Source organism: Hydra vulgaris, chromosome 15 (assembly GCF_038396675.1).
Source record: "Hydra vulgaris chromosome 15, alternate assembly HydraT2T_AEP".
Taxonomy (NCBI): Eukaryota; Metazoa; Cnidaria; class Hydrozoa; order Anthoathecata; family Hydridae; genus Hydra; species Hydra vulgaris.
Genome location: NC_088934.1, coordinates 22,680,922 through 22,700,897, shown reverse-complemented (window position 1 = coordinate 22,700,897; position 19,976 = coordinate 22,680,922). Strand labels below are relative to the sequence as shown.

Sequence of the window (19,976 nt, the reverse complement as noted above, 5' to 3'; positions counted from 1 at the left end):
GGTGTTACTTCTGCTTTTCTCCATTGATCTGGAATAAAGGATGTTAAAACAGAAGACTTCAATAACATTGTTAAAGGAACAGAAAAAGCGTCTGCGCAGTTTTTCAAGACCCTAGGATGGATTCCATCAGGACCTGCTGTTTTTGAAGGATCAAGTTTCAGCAATCTGTTTTTAACTATTTCATAAGTAATGGAATTAGCTCCTTTATCACAAGTGGCTGGAGATCGGTTTAAAAAAATTAGGTAGCGGTCCTTGCAGCTCTACTTCAAATACAGTATAAAAATAATTATTGAGCGTCTTACATATGTTAAATATGTTATCGGTCACCGATGTATTGCTATCTTCAAGGAAATGCATTTTATCGTGAACTTTGATCTTACTTTTGTATATATATATATATATATATATATATATTATATATATATATATATATATATATATATATATATATATATATATATATCCAAATTTTCATTAGAAATTGTATCAAATTATGGTTTTGTGTAAAAAAAAATTTTAAATGTAAATTAATATTAGTAAAAATATGCAAAATTCAAATTCTAGTTTTTTACATAAGATGAAATAAGTATATAAATATTTTTCACTTTTACCTTATACAATAAAATTTTTGTATTATTGGTAACAAATTTGAAAACTAAATAAGGTGGTTGTTGCTTACCATAAGCTATATGAAAATAAATAACATTTTTGATTTAAAAAAATTTAACAAATATTAATGAACAAAAAATAAAACGATATATTGCTATTTTTTGTTTCTATAAATATTGTTGCAGATTTTTCTTTTTTTTTTTTTTTTTTTACTATTAATATTTTTCACTTTATAAAAACTTTGAAAATTAAAATATAATGTTTTGAGTGATTTAAAAAAACAGAAAAATCAGCGACAACGTTTTTAGTAACAAAAGTATAAATGTTTTTAAATTTTGTTATATTTTAAACTTTGCTCTTTATAATAGAGTAAAGTTTATAATATAACACTATGAAATAATTTAATAAAAATCATAATATAACATCATAATATAAATTTATAATATCTTGTAAAATATATGTTACAAGTTTTTTGCGTTTATGTTATATGATCTTTTATTATAAGACGTTTGCTGTTACAACTTTTCTGTTGCAGCATTTAACTTTTTTCAGTTTAACTTGTTTTCGTATGTAATTTTATTTTGAATAGAAAATTACAAAAAGAATACACAATAATTTTATATATAAATATATAAATTAAAAGAACACTTGTAACATCGTTAGAATTTTTAACATTACATAACATCTTTTCAGCAATATTCGGTCATTCCATCTTATAAAACAAATTTATTTGAAATGTCCATTCGTAAACGAATATCATTTCAATAAGTGTTTTTTTTTCTTTTTTTCAAAATCGTTGTTTGTTCAAAACTTTAATTTGTTCTCTTCGCGTCCTGTTTTGAACTCAACAAATGTACAGCCAATATCAGCGTTGTCCTGATTTTTTACCGATACTTCAACAGTATACCTTCCCTGTAATTGAATTAATAGAACTAGATATACTTTGTTCGCAAATAAAAAATATAATAAAAATAATATACTTTTGTGCAAACAAATACTAAACATTGACGACCTTTAAATCGTTTGAGAAAGTAGGGGAGACCGGGGCTAGTTGCAACAGAGGTAAGTTGCAACAATGCGGTTTAAAGAACATTTTTTATATATTTTTCCTAAATTATTCTTAAATAATATAACTATAACTTTAACATGTCAGCTGTAAAAAACTTACTGTTATTAAATAAAAATTTCAAAAATTATTGATATTTTTTTTTTCGATATAAAATTCTAAATTTCATTTTTGAAGTTTTTTGTATTTTATGAGTTTTTTAGGTTTTTTATTTTAAACTTAGAGGTATATAACCATAATAAAGTAAGAGAAAGTGGAAAAAATCTTTTTCAAACGCGAAAAGCTAAAAAAAAAAAAGATTTTTTCAATATAAATAATTATATACAATGATTAGAGTAAGCTTCTGCATTACGAAGATTTTACTTCGAAAAACTTCGAGAATCGAAGTATTTTTCGAAGTTTAAAAATATGGACTTCGAAAACACGAAATTCGATTTTTTCGAAGTTGAACAAAATGGTCCTTATAATTGCGTATACAATCAAAGTATTTCGAAGTAATGAAATTCGAATTTTAAATTTTCGAAGTTTATATTTTCAAAGTTCAATTTTTTTTCAAAGTTTTTTTAATTAAAAGTTTGCTATTTTTTGCTTATCGTACATTGTATATTGAATAAAAACTAATTAATTTTGAAATATTTTTGTTACGTAAATAATTTTTAAATTAAAGTTAATATCAAGGTTGGCAACGGTTGAAGCGGTGTTTTTAACAAATGAGTAGCCGTTGGTATCAATTTTGTTTACTATTTCATTGAAGTGATTTTTTTAAATTTTTTTTATATATATTAAATTTAATTAGGAGTTTTTCGAGTTTTGTTGTAGTATTGTTGTAACCAATGAAAAGCAATTAGTAAAACGTTCAACTTAGTTTTTAAAGTACAATCAAAGTATTTCGAAGTAATGAAATTCGAATTTTAATTTTTCGGAGTTTATATTTTCAAAGTTAAATAAATGTTTAGCAGATAGTATGGTTTGTTGAGCACTAATTTATAGTTCTAGATTTAGTAAATACAAGTTTTTAACAAAAACAATAACTTACGACTTTAGCTGATTAAATATCAGAGTAAATAAACAAATATTCAATATATTATCACGAAACATTTAGTTGTTCAACTTGAAAAAATACCTCTCTACAAGTTAAAAAGTGGCTCCTTCAACAAAATCATTGTGGAAAGAGTTTGACAAAATAAAGGCTCCTGATGACGCACCTCCAGGTGAGCGTGATCCTTCTGGAAAGTGTATGGAATGCGGAAGAATTCTAAAAATGAAAAACTCATCAACTGGCGCTTTAAGGTCTCATTTAAAGAGTCACAAAGGAATTCTTGCAAGAGTGGTAGTCTCTGAGCTAGCAGAAACTGAGCAAGATGACGCGAATTCACTGGAACTTCACCAAGCTTTGGTTGCTGTGGACGAATATGAAAAGAACCGTGACGGTAAGAAAATTTGAAATACAGACGGCCCTTGTTATGTGCGATCTTCTTATTTAGCTTTAGATGCTCATAAATAAAGTTTAACTGTTTCAATTTAATTTTTTTCAGATTTCATCAACAGTCCATCAAGCAATACTCCTCGGAAAACACACAAACAGAAGAAGTTGTTGCCAGCCCAATCCACAAGTTTCAATTTTTGACAAGCGCCGACTTGACTATGATTTCGACCTACTTGAGCAGTTAATGAGCTGTTCCCTTTCATTTAATATTGTTGACACGAAAGGATTCAAAAAGTATGCGGCCAAAAGGGAACCCAGGATGACGGTCAAGTCTGCAACAACTTTTTTAAGGTGTGTGTGTAAAATTCTTTCCTAGTACAGCATGCTGCTGTCAAAAATAAGTTACTACTGTAAAAACGTTTGCATGGATAATAATAATTAATGGATAATTGAAACTCTGGCATTGTATATATTTAATTGGTTATTATTATTTTATTTTTTAGGTAAAGACTCTCATTGCTTTACGGACAGGTAAAACAATACATTTCTGAGGAATTGGCTAGAGAACTCAATGACTGTAAAGGCCTTGGGGCTTCGACAGACATGTGGACAAGCAGAAGCAACGATTCTTACATATCTGCAACACTTCATTTCATCAACAAAAACTTTGAACTAAAAACGTTTGTTCTTGCTTGCCAGCCATTTAGTGACCAACATACAGCTGCAGCCTTAGCCAAAGCTTTGGATAAGGTTATGCAAACAGACCTTTCTTTTCTCAGAGCCAGCACTCAAAGGATTGCTGTGCACGATTCAGCAGCTAATATAAAGGCTGCAATTCCGAAAACAGTAGAGATTACAGACTCTCTGCTTTGCGCCGATCACTTGATTAACTTAGTGCTGCAAAAAGCCAACGAAAAGAAAATCTTAAGTCTTCAAGCCACAATAGGACGTCCGAATCTTCTGAGGAAGACGACAACGACATTTACAAGGCAATCAAACAAGCCCAGGATCTCTCTGCAAAGGTTCACAGAAGTTCAAATTTTCAAAATGATATCAAAAAAAAGTGTCAAGAAAATGAAGGTAATATTAATGCTGACAAGCATCCTACACTTCATCTTGCCTGCAGCCAACCTTCAGATGAAGCTAAACTCCATTGCTCAATCAGACATACAATCTGCCACAAAAGACTTTGTCCAAATTCTGACTGGTGAGCTGAATAGGCGATTTCCAAACAGGGGAACAAAGAATCACTACCATGCCATGGGAAATTTTCTCCACCCCTTCTTTAAGGGTGCATTGGTGAAAAAGTATGGTGATTTGGAAGGGCTCAAGGACAGGTTGGTGAATGAGCATCGAAGTCATCAAGAATTTTTGTCCCAAATCAGGAATGCTTCCCTTAATCTGACAGGGTCTGGCTTTGACCTTGACGAAGCTGAAAAATGGCATTAGAAATGTCTGGAGAAGAAATTCTGTTCAGGGATGGAAAGTCAAAAAATGAAATTGAGTTAGACACATACAAAGGTCTCCCTTGTCCCGATTCCTCAAACACTGATATCCTAAAGTGGTAGGAAGCCTATGCAAAAATGATTGCACTACTTTCCCAAGTTGCAAGAAAATACTTGGCCATTCCTTTAACTTCTGCATCAAGTGAAAGGGTTTTCTGAGCTGCAGGCAGTGTGGTCACTGATTCAAGAACAAATTTGGATCCCAAAAATGTTGACAAAATTGTTTACTTCAAGACCAACATTGGAAAGATGAATAATGCACGATCTGCTTTGACAATTGAAACAGCAGAAGAGGAAACAGAAAGGAAATCCAAGACCTACCAAAAAGATCAATTTACTGTCACTCCACTACAACAAAACAAGAGGATCGGAACAAACAGTGGTTCCATTGATATTTCCGATGATTAAACTTAATTTGTACATCTGTAAATTGTAATACAAACCAATTACAAGCAATAATAGTTGTTACAAAAAATATAATCTAAAATAAGTTTTATATATTACTTTTCTGTTTTGCATAAATTTTTACACTCTTAAATCCATTAAAAATGGTCTAAAACTGGGTTTGATATACATCAGGAAAATTTCGGAATACTTCGAAAAAAATTTGAAATTCTTCGGAAAAAAATTCAAACATTTTCGAAGTCCGAATTTGCTTTGATTGAATTCGAAACTTTGACTTCGATTTTCGTAGTTACAAATGTACACTTCAAAACTTCGACTTCGAAGTAACCCGTAATGCAGAAGCTTAGATTAGAGTGATTATGATGCCTATGGGGTAATTTGCATCAAATTGCTCAAATTGAATCATAAATTGGCTGCGGGTTTGGTTGATTTTACGCATATTTCTAGTTTTTTCTTAAATAATGGACGCTTTTTTTATATAACAGCGTAACAATAAACGAAAACAAAAATTTTATGATAAAGATAAGTTTATATAAGTTATATATGTATATAATATGTATGAAGCATATGTATATATATATGTATATATATTATGTACTACATATTATGTATATATACATGTATCTTATATGTATTTTATGTATAAATTTATATTTATAAATTTATACGTAATATACATATAACATACATGTATATATGCATAATATATAATATATATATCTATATATATATATATATATATATATATATATATATATATATATATATATATATATATATATATATAAAATTTATACATAGTATACATATAACATACATGTATATATACGTAATATATAATACATAAATATATATACATATGCTTCATATATATACGTGTACAACTTATATAAACTTCTTTTTTCATCTTCGTCATATTTATTTTAAATTTATGTATACACACACACACACACATACACACACAGACACACACACACACACACACACACACACACACACACACACACACACACACACACACACACACACACACACACATATATATATACATGCATACATATATGCATAGATACATTAATTATTCATATATAAATAAATGATGATGTAGGTTAAGTTGTATAAAATGACTTTTGTAATATTTTTTTATTTTATTGTTATTTGATTAAACTGTTATTTTGTGCTTAAGTAAAAATTGTAAATGAGAACTTACAAGAGAAAAACTGATAAAAGGGCTTTATCCAATAGTAGTGGTAATAGAAGCAGCAAACCATGTTTGATGAAAAAGAAATATCGATTAGAACATCAGCAAAAAAGAAATGGAATCCACTACGCAACTTTTTTTCATTACATAAATAAAAAAAGCTGTTAATATGGGAATGCTGCTACTATTCCTGGTTATAAAAAGTCCCGCCAAGTTTTCAATTTAGAACAAGAAAAAGCTATTGCTTCATATATATCAACAGCTTCTGATATTTATTTTGGGTTATCACCTTATGAAACACGAAAGCATTTGAATGAGCTATAAAGTATAACATTAATTTTCCAAAATCTTGGTTAAAACTTTCAATGGCTGGTCCTGCCTGGATGAGAGGGTTTTTAAATCGACATTCAAGATTGTCTATCAGAACTCCAGAAGCAACAAGTCGTGCACGAGCAACTAGTTTTAATTGTGCTAATGTAGGTGTATTTTTTCAAAAATTATCAGATGTTTTAGATAGACATCATTTTTCTGCATCCAATATTTACAATGTTGATGACACTGGTATCATCACTGTACAAAAACCAAACAAGATAATTGCTTGTAAAGGTATTAAGCAAGTTGGAGCATAAACATCTCAAGAACGAGGGACACAAGTAACAATGGTGTTAGCTGTAAATGCATGTGGCAGTAGTGTGCCTCCAATATTTCTATTTCCGAGAAAGAAATTTTCTGATCACTTTGTTCGTGATGGACCAAATGAATGCATTGGTGCTTCGAATGGGTCAGACTGGATGAATGAGGAGTGCTTTGTTACTTACTTAAACCACTTTATTTGGCATGTCAAGCCCGCAAAAGAAAGCCCTGTGCTATTACTTTTAGACAACCATCAGTCTCATTTATCTGTTCAATTAATAACATTGGTATAGTTTTGCTTTCCTTTTCAGCATAGCTGAACGTTGCTACGTCTCAGCTTGTGGATAAGATTCACGCTAACTAACTTCCCTCCTCATTGCTCACATAAATTGCAACCTCTAGATAGATCTGTATTTGGACCATTCAAAAAATGCGTTGCTAATGCACAAGACTCATGGATGAAACAATGGCCAGGAAAAACAATGAGTATATATGATTTGCCAGGAATTGCAAAAATAGCCTTACAGCATTCTCTTACACAACAAAACATAACATCTGACATTTAGTTTAAAAAACAAGAAGTAGTTTTGTTTTTTAAACAAAATGTTATTGTGTTTTTATATCTTAAAAACAGAAAAACACAGAACTCAAATATCCTTAATATTCCTCTTGCTTTTTTTTAAACTTAATTGTTGTTTATTTGACTAAAAGAATTTTTTTTTTTCAAAAACAGTTTTTAGTTTACTAAACAAGTCAGGTATATGTGAAGTCTAGCATAATACATGTATTGCAGCCCAAGGAAAATACTACTTTCTTTTATTGTAATTATAAAATTTTTGTTGCCAAATAGAAATTACAGATTAACTAGAAATTTTTCTGTGAACTCTGCGAGGCTTATACTTTTAGAGTATTGTGTTGCAACTTACCCCGTTCACTGTTGCAACTTGCTCCAATGCGGGGTAAGTAGCAACATTTTTTTTTCATTATTGTTTCACTATTGCGGAAGATTAATATGTCAGTAAGATCTATTTTATAACCCTGAAGAAAAAATTTCAAAAATATTAAAGTTTAAGGATATGAATGCAGTTTTTTAAATTTTGTAGCAACTAGCCCCATTCATCAGATCATACTTTTCAGTTTTGAAAAAATGTAATTCAATCAAAGATTGAAATACATTTTCTCCAAAACAAAAACATTTTTTAGTCTAAATTAAGGGTATATTTTAAACTTGCACTTTATCTTTTAACTTTTTATAAACACGAGTAACGGTAACCGATTATATATGCATATACGGTTTCGTTATTTAAATATTTAGTTTCGTAAGTAATTACAAATTGCTTGCATTTCTATTCTATTTTAAAGCTGTTTGTTGTTTCAGGGCTATATATTATATTCCATGATTTTCTTTAAAAGAACTTATTCTAAGTTTATTGCAAAAGTATTAAAAAAATAAAAAGTATTCCTATTCTTCCCATTCTTTGTTTTAAAAACACTGTGACAATTATTTACCTTTGGAATGTAACTTGGCATCTTAGTTTCACTTCTTATAATAAGTTCTTTTCCTAATTCATAATAAAAGCACAAATTATAAAAAAGGTATTATTATCACTTGTAGAAATTAATTTTTAACTTGCAAACAAATTTTTATTTCGTTAAGAATATATAAAAAAAAACATTTAAACTTTATTTACCTGAATGTAGCGGACAATGATAAGGCGTTTCTAGCAGTTCAATTTGTTCACAAACATCGTAATCATATTCGTAGAGTAAATCCCCATCAAAATATATTTTCATATGGCTAGTTGCTTTAATAATATCAAACTCTATAAAAATAATATTGAGCACCGTTTTATTTTTTAAAAATGTTGTTACGATAAAAGTTTTAACAATTTTTGGTCCACAAAGCCAAAGAATCAATTTAAATCATAGCAAAAGTTATATGGTTGTACGTTAAATGTGTAAAATTTTATCAAAACCTTTAAAAAAAATTCTACTAATTCTTAAAATAATAATCCAATTATTTAAAGAAATCTACTATATATATATATATATATATATATATATATATATATATATATATATATATATATATATATATATATATATATATATATATATATATATATATATATATATATATATATATGGTGGTGGCCAAAAGTATGGAAACTTTTCAAAAATGCTTTTTATTTATTTATAAAAAATGCAACACTTACTACATATAATGCATATGTTTATTGAAGTCGTAATACAACTTTTTAATAAAATAAAACATTTTTTTTTATTACCATATACAAAAAAAAATTAAATTTTTAAGATATGCCTGGTCATAAGTATGGAAACTTATGACCATTTTAAATGTTCCCTTGCAAACAATAAACCGTTAATTTCTAAGAAAAATCTTATTTTTCTTAGAAATTAACGGTTTTTTGACAGCCACTCTTCCAAATAAGCCCGCATCATTTAACCTTCTACGAACTGTCCTGTCAGATAATAAAACTCCATGCTGTTCCAAGATTTCTTCTTTTATATCCTTTGATGACTTTCTAGGATCTTTTGTAGAAGTATTTTTTACAACTTTATCCAATCTTTTTGTTGTTTTTCTTGGTCTTCCAGGTTTCATTTTCACTTCCACAGTTCCCCTTTCTTTGAATTTTTTAATAATTTTTTGAAACTGAAACTTTTGGAACTTGAAAATTTCGAGAAATATCAATTGGTTTATTACCGTTTTTAAAACACTCAACTATTTTATTTTTAATATCACTAGAATAATATTTTCGCGGTGCCATACTGATTAATATAAAAGTAAACTATGATGAACTAACAAAGATGTCAATTCTAACACGTTTTAATTCTAAATGATAAGATTTGTTTATGTTTAATGACAAGTTTAAACAAGTTTCCATACTTTTGTCCAATCGAAATTAAGAAATATTAGTATGTAATAAAATGTCTAAGAAAAGACAAGTTCAAACTTGTAGTATATATAAAGTAGACTATTGCTAGTACACTTGGGTTAAATAATTTTGGTTTTATTTAATACAAATAAAAAAAAATGTAATTTTAAAAAAGTTTCCATACCTTTGGCCACCACTGAATATATATATATATATATATATATATATATATATATATATATATATATATATATATATATATATATACATATATATATATATATATATATATATATATATATATATATATATATATATATATATATATATATATATATATATATGTGTGTGTGTATATATATATTTATATATTTAAACAACTTTAAAAAGTATTCTACACAATAGAGTGCTCAATGTTCTTAAAAGAACAGAGCAACTATATATTAGTAGAAAATCACTTAACAAAAATTTTTTCCATTTAACACTGTGTTTCATCATTGTTTACATCATATCAAACCATTTTTTGAAAAGAAAACTTATTTGTCTAAGTTATCTTCAGAGTTTGGCAATCAAGATTAATTTTAACAAAACTTTAACCTTATGAAATACCTCTCTAAATTAATGCCCGAAAATTATAGACATTTAAATAAAAACAGTTATTAAAAAAAAAAATTTTAAAATGTTAATATCATTATATGCTATATTTAAATTCATTTTGAAAAACTTTATAAAACATATTTTTATTCAAGTAACCATGACTCAGACATGTTTAGTATGGAGCTTTTCTCTAAACTACATCAATATGATATAAATGACAATACTGTTAGTCATTATGAAATATATTGTGCTTGTTTTGTTAATGCACAAGTATCATATACGTAAATACGTATATACTTAAATGCGTAAAATGAGAAAGGAATATAACAGGACCGAATTTTCACAATAATCAACACTGTTTTATAAGCTTATGTCTAAAATCCTTACCGGCCTGAAAATCTAAAAGGTGATCAGGCCTGATCTAAAAGCCAACTTTATTTACTTTACTAAAAGTCTTTACTTTTGCAAAAAGCATAAATTTGTTTACCTTTTTATTGGTTAAAGATTTACGGGTTTTTAAATATGTAAAAGGAAGTAGTTAGTAAAAAAGCAACGAGATAAGTACTACAGAGACCAAATGGAGCATACCGTTTTTGATGAGCCATAATTTGTGCGCAACAAAATGCTATTAACGAGGTATTTGACGTTTCGGCAAACGTTAATGAAAGCCATGTGTTAGAGAGAACTGCTTAAAAATCGAATTACTTCTACTGAATACTTGGATGTTGAATCACGAGTTTTGAGCTTTCACCGCTAAAAAGAGTTTTCTATTAGTAGTCACACATATAACCGTACAGCTTTAGCAACAATAGTTTCAGATAAGAGGTTAAATGATGCTGTAATCTATTCTTACATATCTGCTAATAGATTTAAACAAAGCTAAAGAGCGCAACTTAATTTATGTCTTACCTTCTTTTTAATTCAGCAATGGCTGGCAAAAAATGTTGATGGTTTGCATTGTAATAAATTCCGTCCATGCAAGTACCGGTTAATATTTTTTTTTATAAGACAGTTAAAATTACGGATTCTTTTAATGCGGATGATAGTTTGAAGCTTGATATGTTTGTGAGATACATGATATAACGATCATCTGTTACTAATGAACTTAGAGTATGGGATAATATTAGTTTTAATGCACCTAAACAATTCAATGAAAATATTTAAGGAGTTGTTGCCTTAATATTTGCAGAAGCAGTTACTAACATGAGGACATTGATAGTGTAGATCCGACAGCTGTAACATTGTATCGTCGACACATTTGAACAAGATTTTTACAAATGTATTGACGGACGTGCACCAACATTGATATCGAAAATATATGTGAAATCACATTTTGTGTTAAACCTTGTAGTGTTTGCTTTAATTGGTTCTAATGCGATTATTGCAACCGTTAGTGTCATAAATTGAACACACTGCGTCAGTCTTCTCACACCCCACATTTTCATGTAGCAAATCGTACTGATCCAAAAAACTGTTGGCCTATTTCACTTATTTCTGTCGTTTGTAAGGTTATGGAAAAGTTACTTAGCAACTTTACTATCCTATCATCAACATGTATTTGTTCAAAATCGTTCGTGTACGACTAATCTTATAGAAGTATTAGACATTATCACCGAAGCTCTTAAAAATCGCTGCTCCGCAATAATAATTATTTTAGACTTTGCTAAAGATTTTGATCATGTCTCACACATTCTTCTTCTCCTAAAACTAAAAAGGTACGGTTTCAGTGACATGATCCTTAATTGGATAAAAGATTTTTTGAGCAACAGAAAACAACGTGTTATTCTTGGTAAATCCTCTTCTGATTGGATAAATGTACAGAGTGGAACTCCTCAGGCTCTTACTACATTGGTCTAAACTTTGGGGCATGGAATTTAATAAAAATAAATGTTAAGTTTTATGGTGGTTTTGATGTTTTAGATTTTAGTATGCTTAACACATCAAACATTCTTATTCCTTTTGAAAATGTCGATATTGATAAGTCACTAGGAATTTATTTCAGCAATAAACTTAAGTGATCTGATCAAATAAGTAATGCAGCAAAGCTATTATTAACAACACTTTCAGAAAGACGGATAATTTTTGATTCAGTACTTGAAAATCTATAAGAATTTTAATGAAGTCAAGTTCCTAAATTCAAATACAACACCTACTTTTTTTTCTAATTATCCTGCAGGAAACTTACGAAACAAAATCCACAAACATGCCATTGTCAGAGAAATTTCAAATAATTCGCATCGGCATAACTTCTTACATAATAGACTTGCATCCCAAAGAAATGCCTTGCCTTCTTCCGTTGTTTCCTCACATTCTGTCAACAAATTTAAAAACAAATAGGGTAATTTTTCTCGATCCACTAGAATAAAAGCTACTATAGTAGGGCATCGTTAGATGTCCAGTTCATAAAAGCTAACTACTTCTATTGTAGATTATTCTACATTGTAAAAGAATTCTACATTGTAAAAGATTTTAAATTGCCGTTTTAAATTTTTTAGAACTCTTCTTTACATCTTCAGAAAAGTTTTTGTCATTCAAATAACCTCATACTGCAAAATTTTATAATTTTTACATCTTCAAAACATTGAAAAAATAAACCCCAGAAATTTTAAGTGAAAATCCCAGAAGTTGTGCTTGTAATCATTTTGCTGAGTATAAGACGCGTAATATAATTTACGGAGTATAAGACGCGTAGTAAATTTTACTGATAATAAGAAGCGTAGTATTTCTTATAGTCATTAAACTATGCTTCTTATTCTCAGTAAAATAATAACAAGCGCAATTTATGGGGAGGGGGGGGGGATTCAACGTTTTAAAGATGTACAAAATTATTAACTTTTATTATCATAGCGTTTACATTTTATTGCTTCAGTGAAATAATCAGTAATAATAAATAATATAATATATATAAATAACCAATGATAATAATATAATATATATAAATAATCAATAATCGGTTATTTTAGTTTTAACTTTAGGTCTTCCAAAGGTTTGGTAACAAGGTTTGGTATCCACAGCTTTGCACCAACAAAATCTCTTGACCTCATCGTGATTTGAAAGCAAAGATCAAAAATCTTTTTGTTTTCAGAGCTCTTATAATCTTTATTTCATTTCCTTTCTCATATTTTTAGAAATATTTATTATTATATTTATAAAAATAGGGAATATATATATCATATATTCCTTATTTTTCTTCTAAAAAGTAAAATATAAGCTCAATAAAAAACTGCTAAAATTGCAAAACTCTTTCTCATATTTTTAGAAATATTACAGTAATAATTTGAAAATATTTCTGAACTATAACAGTAGTATTTATGCTAATTATGAAGCCATTCACAATGTTTGAATAACCAAGCAAAATGTTACAATAGAGTTGTGAGAAAATTTGTCATTTAACAATAACAACTTAATATTAATGCATCGTTATTAGCTTAACAAAAGAGCATTTTAAAAAAATAATCAGAAATAAATAAAAATGTTTTCTTTCCACCGCCGTCTATCGTCGGCCCTGGATAAAGAATTTTTTTTATTGTAAAGAAAATTTCTAAAATTTTAATTTTGAAATTTTTTTTTGTAAAAAATTTAAAATCAACTGATTGCTTCTTTGCTCTAAAAAAGAGATCCACGCTAAGACATACTTACTTCTTAAAATTAAATTAGACAAAAGGAGCATTAAGATTGTGGTTAACACGTGACTTTTCGGTTTCTAGCAATAAAGATATTGAACTACGTGTAGAAATAATTTTTTTTAGCTGAGTGTTTCTGATGTTGATAAAGAGTAGCTTATACGAGAATTAATGAAAACTGTCATACTGTTGACACAGTATAACTGTGTCAACAACTTTTTATTTCGAATGTTTCTTGCTTTATATATAAAACCATTAATTATTAATGAAATGCTTCCAGTTTAAACGTTTGTCTATATAACGACGATTTTTTTGATTGATTTTCTCCCACTTGCTATGGTTTACAAGATTTCTGGGTACGGATGTTACGAAAACCGTTTGTAAACAAGAAAATAAATTTTCTCCGAATAACGTATTGAAAAATTCAAAATGGTTTCTGAACCATCTTTTTACCGTTAAAGTAACTTACTATCAAACTCGTGGATAGACTCGATCCATGATGCATCTTATGATCTAAAAATTCACATATGGGTTCATAATGTGTATATCTAGGATTCCAGTTTACAACATATACCTTCTGATGACTAATGTCGTAAATATATATGTGTTTCATTAAAAAACAGTGATTTTTATGTCTATTTTGCTTAAAACTACTATTTAACTGTAATTTAGACATATAGTTGTAAACTGGAATTTAAGATCCAAATGAAATTTATCTTCATAAGTAATAACATCGATAGTTAAGGAAACCGTCATTTAGTCTATCCAGCTGATTATTGCTAGTTCTTGTACTAGTTTTTTAAATGAATTGAATTTCAATATATCTATATAACTTTTAAAGAGCAGATTTCACAAAAAAAAACGCATGATATATATTTACACTTTAATAAAAATTAAAAAAAACAAACATAAATTTATATTTATAGCCCTAATTCAATGCTAAAGATGGGAATTTTTTGCAATTTTTCATAAAAATCTAAAAATTGCGGACGTTATGGACCAAATTTCGTATTTTTTCAAAAAAAGCTTTGGGAATTTTGAAGGTTAAAAAAATTGTCGTGTGTAGCCTATTAGCAATTTTTGTAACTTTTTCACTTTTTACGATTATGATAATCCGTTTTTTTAAAGAGGATAAAAAAGTGTTCATTTAGTTTTATCAGTGTTTAGAAAACCTTTTTTATTTTGAACCAACCAGAAAGTTCTTTTAATTCTTTTGAAAAGTATAGTATTACTTTTGCGTGATAGAAATAAATTTGAGTCATCTATAGAGATTATTTTTGCTAAGTTTGAAGTTTTATAAAGTTCGTTTATATATACATATTATAAAGAGAAGTGGTCCGAGTATAGAGTCTTGCAGAACAACACGCGTTTTAACCAATAATATTTGAGACAAGAAATCTCTATTATAAAAATTTTGACTTGCCCCATTTAAAAAAAATTGATTGACGTTCATACAAAAATCAAAAGAGATTTTTTGTAATGCTTTTCCTTTTAAAATCATCGCTTTTAAAAGTTTTTCATATTAAAAAATATTTTTTCAAAACTTTTGGTAGGAAATTTGCTTTTTTTTTTTTTTTTTTTTTAATATTTTAAAGCCATGAAAATAATCATAAAAATTGTAAAAATTGTAAAATCTTTTTATTTGGGTAAAGAATTTCCTCAACTTTTAAAAAAAGTAATAAAAAAATCTTTAAAAGAAAAAAAAAATTCTTAAAAAAAATCACTTACTGTAAGATTGATTAGTGTAAGAAATAACTTGAACAGAATCTTTACCATTTGGTTCCAACACAACTTTCCCAACTTTGTTTCGTGTTTGGTTATCTTTAAATATAATAATTATAAACATATTATAATTAAAAAAAAGTGAATATTCCTTCTAGGTAAAGAATGGCTAGAATTAAGGATCAGTGGTTTTTTTTTTATTTTTACAAATTTCAAGTACTTGCCCTCTTTGCAATCTAACATTAGCATAACTATAAAAAAAGAAAATACAAAACTTATTTATTATGTTATATGAGATTTATTTAAGAGGAATTGCCCTTTACCTTCAGCAAATTGCCTTATAAAGTCACCTTATGCCTCAACCCTGTACATATAACAGTCAGTTCTTTCTACACCGGAGAGAATGTTTTTCAGAAGACCAGAAGATATAAAGTTTGAGAGGCTTGGAAACTTGAGGCTAGAAAGTTTGCGCACAAATGCTCAACAAAATACTCAAAAAAGTATACAACTAAGATATTACTTAAAAAAAAAAGTTTTTTAATATAAAATTTTTATATAAATTATGTTTTATTCTTACCGCATTTATCGTATATATCTCCAATCGATGTTAACTGTGGATGTTCATACATCCATAAATCCCAGACGTTTTCTTTACTTGGAACTTCCAATTCTTTGTCACCAAATGATAAAAAACCCCATAAATTTGAGATACTGTTTTTATTATTTATATCTAGTTTTCTTCTTGTATTGAAATTTGAATGGAAAACAGGTCTAAGTGAATTGGTACTATCAAAATACTTTTCTCGAACAATAAAAAATAAAACTAACATAAACGCGGCAGCAGCAATTGAGAAGTATAATTTGTGCTTAGAACAAGTCGTCATTGTTCTTGGAGAGGTATATGCACCGAAATATTTCCTTAAAATAATATATATAAATTCAAAAAAACTTTACAGACATTTTACTAAAAACTTTGAAAGTAAACACCTCTTTCATGAGTATCTTTTATTAGTAAAGTCTTTTGTTTGCTTTTGTTTATTTATTTTTTTTTACAGTTGTTTTTTAACGGAACAAGAAACAAAAGAGACATGAGATTTAAAATTAAACGCAAAAAATTTATAAGTTTAACAAAATATTTTTTCTTTCATTGATAAATTAACTTATAACAACTTTCCGATATGCAGAGTTCTTTTCTCGTATTTTTTTTTATAACTGAGTTAAGTACACAAACTATTGTTTGGTTGTGTGGTCTAAAAAAGACAGATTAAATATAAAATTTCATAGAGTTTTTGATTAAAAATTTTCTTTACATTTAAATTGTAGAGCTTAACCATTTTTTACGTAACTGTGGACCTGGATACTTACTAGTATCCAGGTCCACAGTTAGGTTTGTGCAACCTAGCTGTGAGTTAGGTTTATAGCACCTTGTTTGCCAAAATTTTGGATTGCAAGATGTTTAAAAGTTCTTTCTGACATATTTTGTTATAATAAAGAAAAAAAACCGCACCTTTTAAAATAAGAGTTTTCCATAAATGTCTTCTGTTTTCCACCAGTCAGTCTGAAAACAGTAATTATATATAATTATGCTTTTATTTGTTAATGTAAAGAACTCTAAAATAATTTTAAGTTTTCGAAAAAACGCAGACAGACATCATTGTGATTTAGGAAGAAAATAAGAGAGTGGTGCTGCATCGACTAATTTAAGTCTGTCCAAACCAAAACCCAGTCAATTTAACCCTTGCATATTCTCAATAAATCAGTTAATGTTTCTCTTTATTTCTTTACATTCCAGTAAAAATTTTATATACAGATCCACTACAAAAATTTTTGCTGGGCAGGCATTTTAATAGATGAATTGGATTTTTGCTTGTCTGTTACTTATTGGAACATTAATGTCTAACCGAAAACTTTCCAACACGTGGGATTGTGGTTAGTAATTAGCCAGCCACCTTTGGTAGTTGCCACTAATTGTCCACTTTATAACTAATGAGCAAAGCTATATTGGCTATATTACTCAAAATACTTATATAGGTTCACTGAAATTCCGCTATTGAATGTTTGCTGGGTTACCATACAAATCATTTTAGCGGTCCACTGTAGTTTTGCCCATCGGTTACTTAGTGGACCATTAGTGGCAGCCGCTAAAAGTGACTAATCAATAACTAACTACTATATCACATTTTTTAAATTTGTCGGCTGGCCACTTATAGCAGATGCCACTAATGAAAGTAACCAATAAGCAAAACAATAATGAACCGCTCAAAATGTCTTTATAGGTCCACTGCAAATCCACTACAAAAATTATTTGCTGAGCAGCTACATCAGATTCTCCTTGCTGTAGAGCAAATAGTAACCAAGTTATCTCCACCAAGCTGCAACTCCTGAACCTGTCAAAACTGAACTTGTACATGTTTAATCAAATACAGGACGGTCAAACTTGCACAGTGTTATCTGAATTTTTTACGCAAACCATTGATTATATATATGTGCATTGCAAGAATCTTGCTCAACTTCTGAATGAAGTCCTCCTTTCTCGAAGAGTTTTTTAAAAATATATAGTTTTTGGAAACTGATTGTGGTTGAGGGTATCAAAAAATCTCTATAGACATTATTAGGTCGGATTCTCATTGTGATTTGAAGTCACCACCATATAAAAAACTTGAGATGAAAAGTTCCCTTAGAGATCTTTAGTAAGCAAACACCAGAATCAATGCATCATTTCAGCTTACTCTGGCAGAAAGAAACCGCAGTTATCCAGAGTATGCATAGAGACTTTTTTCATGTGTTTTGGATTACAAAGCATTTTTAATGAGTCTAACCTTAAGAAGAATTTATATTTAGCAATTTGACTTTTGCTCTTTATATGTTTAGAATAAAGAGGTTGTTAAAGTGATTTAACAGAGAAAAACTTTTTTAATTACTTTTTTGTAAAAAAGTTGTATCAATTGAGTCAGAGTAAACCATTTTTTCGATTAATATATAAGTTGCTAGGAGTTCAACTTTTAAAGTGCTTTTGAATGCTGTAAAAATACAAAATTTGAAAAGCTGTTATTTTAATCGTGTAAAATGCTAAAAACCAAAAATAAAAAATATACAAAAAAGATTATTTCCTTGAAAAAAATACAAAACTTATTTGAGTTAGGAAACAGAGTTTTACCCTGAAAACTTTTTTAGTCTTATAAAGTGGTTTTCTCAGGTTAGCTTAAAGTAGTTTTTGGCCATTTTTTACAACAATCTGGATAACCTGGGTAGTGATGATCCGGATATTTTTAAAAGGAGAAAAATGTTAAAGCTAAAGACGTTTGCAAGTATCAAAAATACAGTTAATCATTAAAAATACGGTTAAACCATCAGTATAAAAACATTAGTTTTAAATTAAACGACTGTAACTTTTATGTTCGTTGATTGCTTATAGCTCGTAACCTTGAGTTTGGAAAAAGTTCTTAGGTATTCTTTGAGAATATTTTTGCCTTAGTTGGGATCATTTGATAGATCTTAACTAAAAACATTGAGTGTAATTGAAGGTAAATGTACTGGTAAGTCATTGGATATTCCATAAAACAACGAAGATATAAGTATTGGTAATGTCAGTGGATATTCCTCAAAACAACGTGTTAATTTTAGACGGTTATATTTCAAATTCTAAAATTCTGAGTTTCGCAAAATTCTTGTACCCAAAAATTTTGCGAAACTCAGTTGATTGGTTTTCAAAATGGTAGTAAGTTTAGCTGCTAAGCATAAGTCAAACAGAGTTGATTTTGTAACAAACAGGTATCCGACAATCAGTATCAAACACGCAGAGCGACAAAAACGATCTAAATCTGGTGCCCTGAATGTTACTATCTTTGGGCTCGATTAAATAGTACCAAAAAAATGGAAAAAGTTAATGAGTGTGGGCAGTAACAAAAAAAAACTCGTTAAATTTTCATTAAAAGAGTAGAAAGGTTATGCAATGAATGATTTAGAGCTATTTATTACTTGGACACGTACTACCTCAAAAATTTGATTTGTGCTGAATTGCCCGAGCTTCGTATCAACCACGAGGAGGCTGATCCTAGGTTATTGCTACATTGTAACCATGCTTTAGTTTCATATGCTCATATTATACTTGCAAGCCTCTATACATTAATTTTGTATAAGTACTTTATATAATTATTGGTTCATTTCCTCAACCCTTCATTTTGGAATTGGTAGTGAAAACAAACGACGCATTCAAAATGTAATGATTGGTTACTATTTCTTTACAGGTACACATCAAATTGCATAAGTGAAAAAGTTAACCTTCCTAAAAA

At 28.5% G+C, this 19,976-nt stretch overlaps 1 protein-coding gene across 1 annotated transcript; it reads right to left on the bottom strand.

Annotated features, from left to right (window-relative positions):
* Window positions 1-1,216: 1,216 nt before the first annotated feature.
* LOC136091362 (uncharacterized) lies at window positions 1,217-16,731 on the bottom strand. Its single transcript, XM_065818836.1, has 5 exons — window positions 16,262-16,731; window positions 15,691-15,783; window positions 8,537-8,668; window positions 8,355-8,407; window positions 1,217-1,521 (listed from the first exon to the last, which is right to left on the bottom strand). Exons 1-5 carry the CDS (start codon window positions 16,566-16,568, stop codon window positions 1,414-1,416), a joined length of 693 nt encoding a protein of 230 aa, XP_065674908.1. The 5' UTR covers window positions 16,569-16,731; the 3' UTR covers window positions 1,217-1,413.
* Window positions 16,732-19,976: the final 3,245 nt, after the last annotated feature.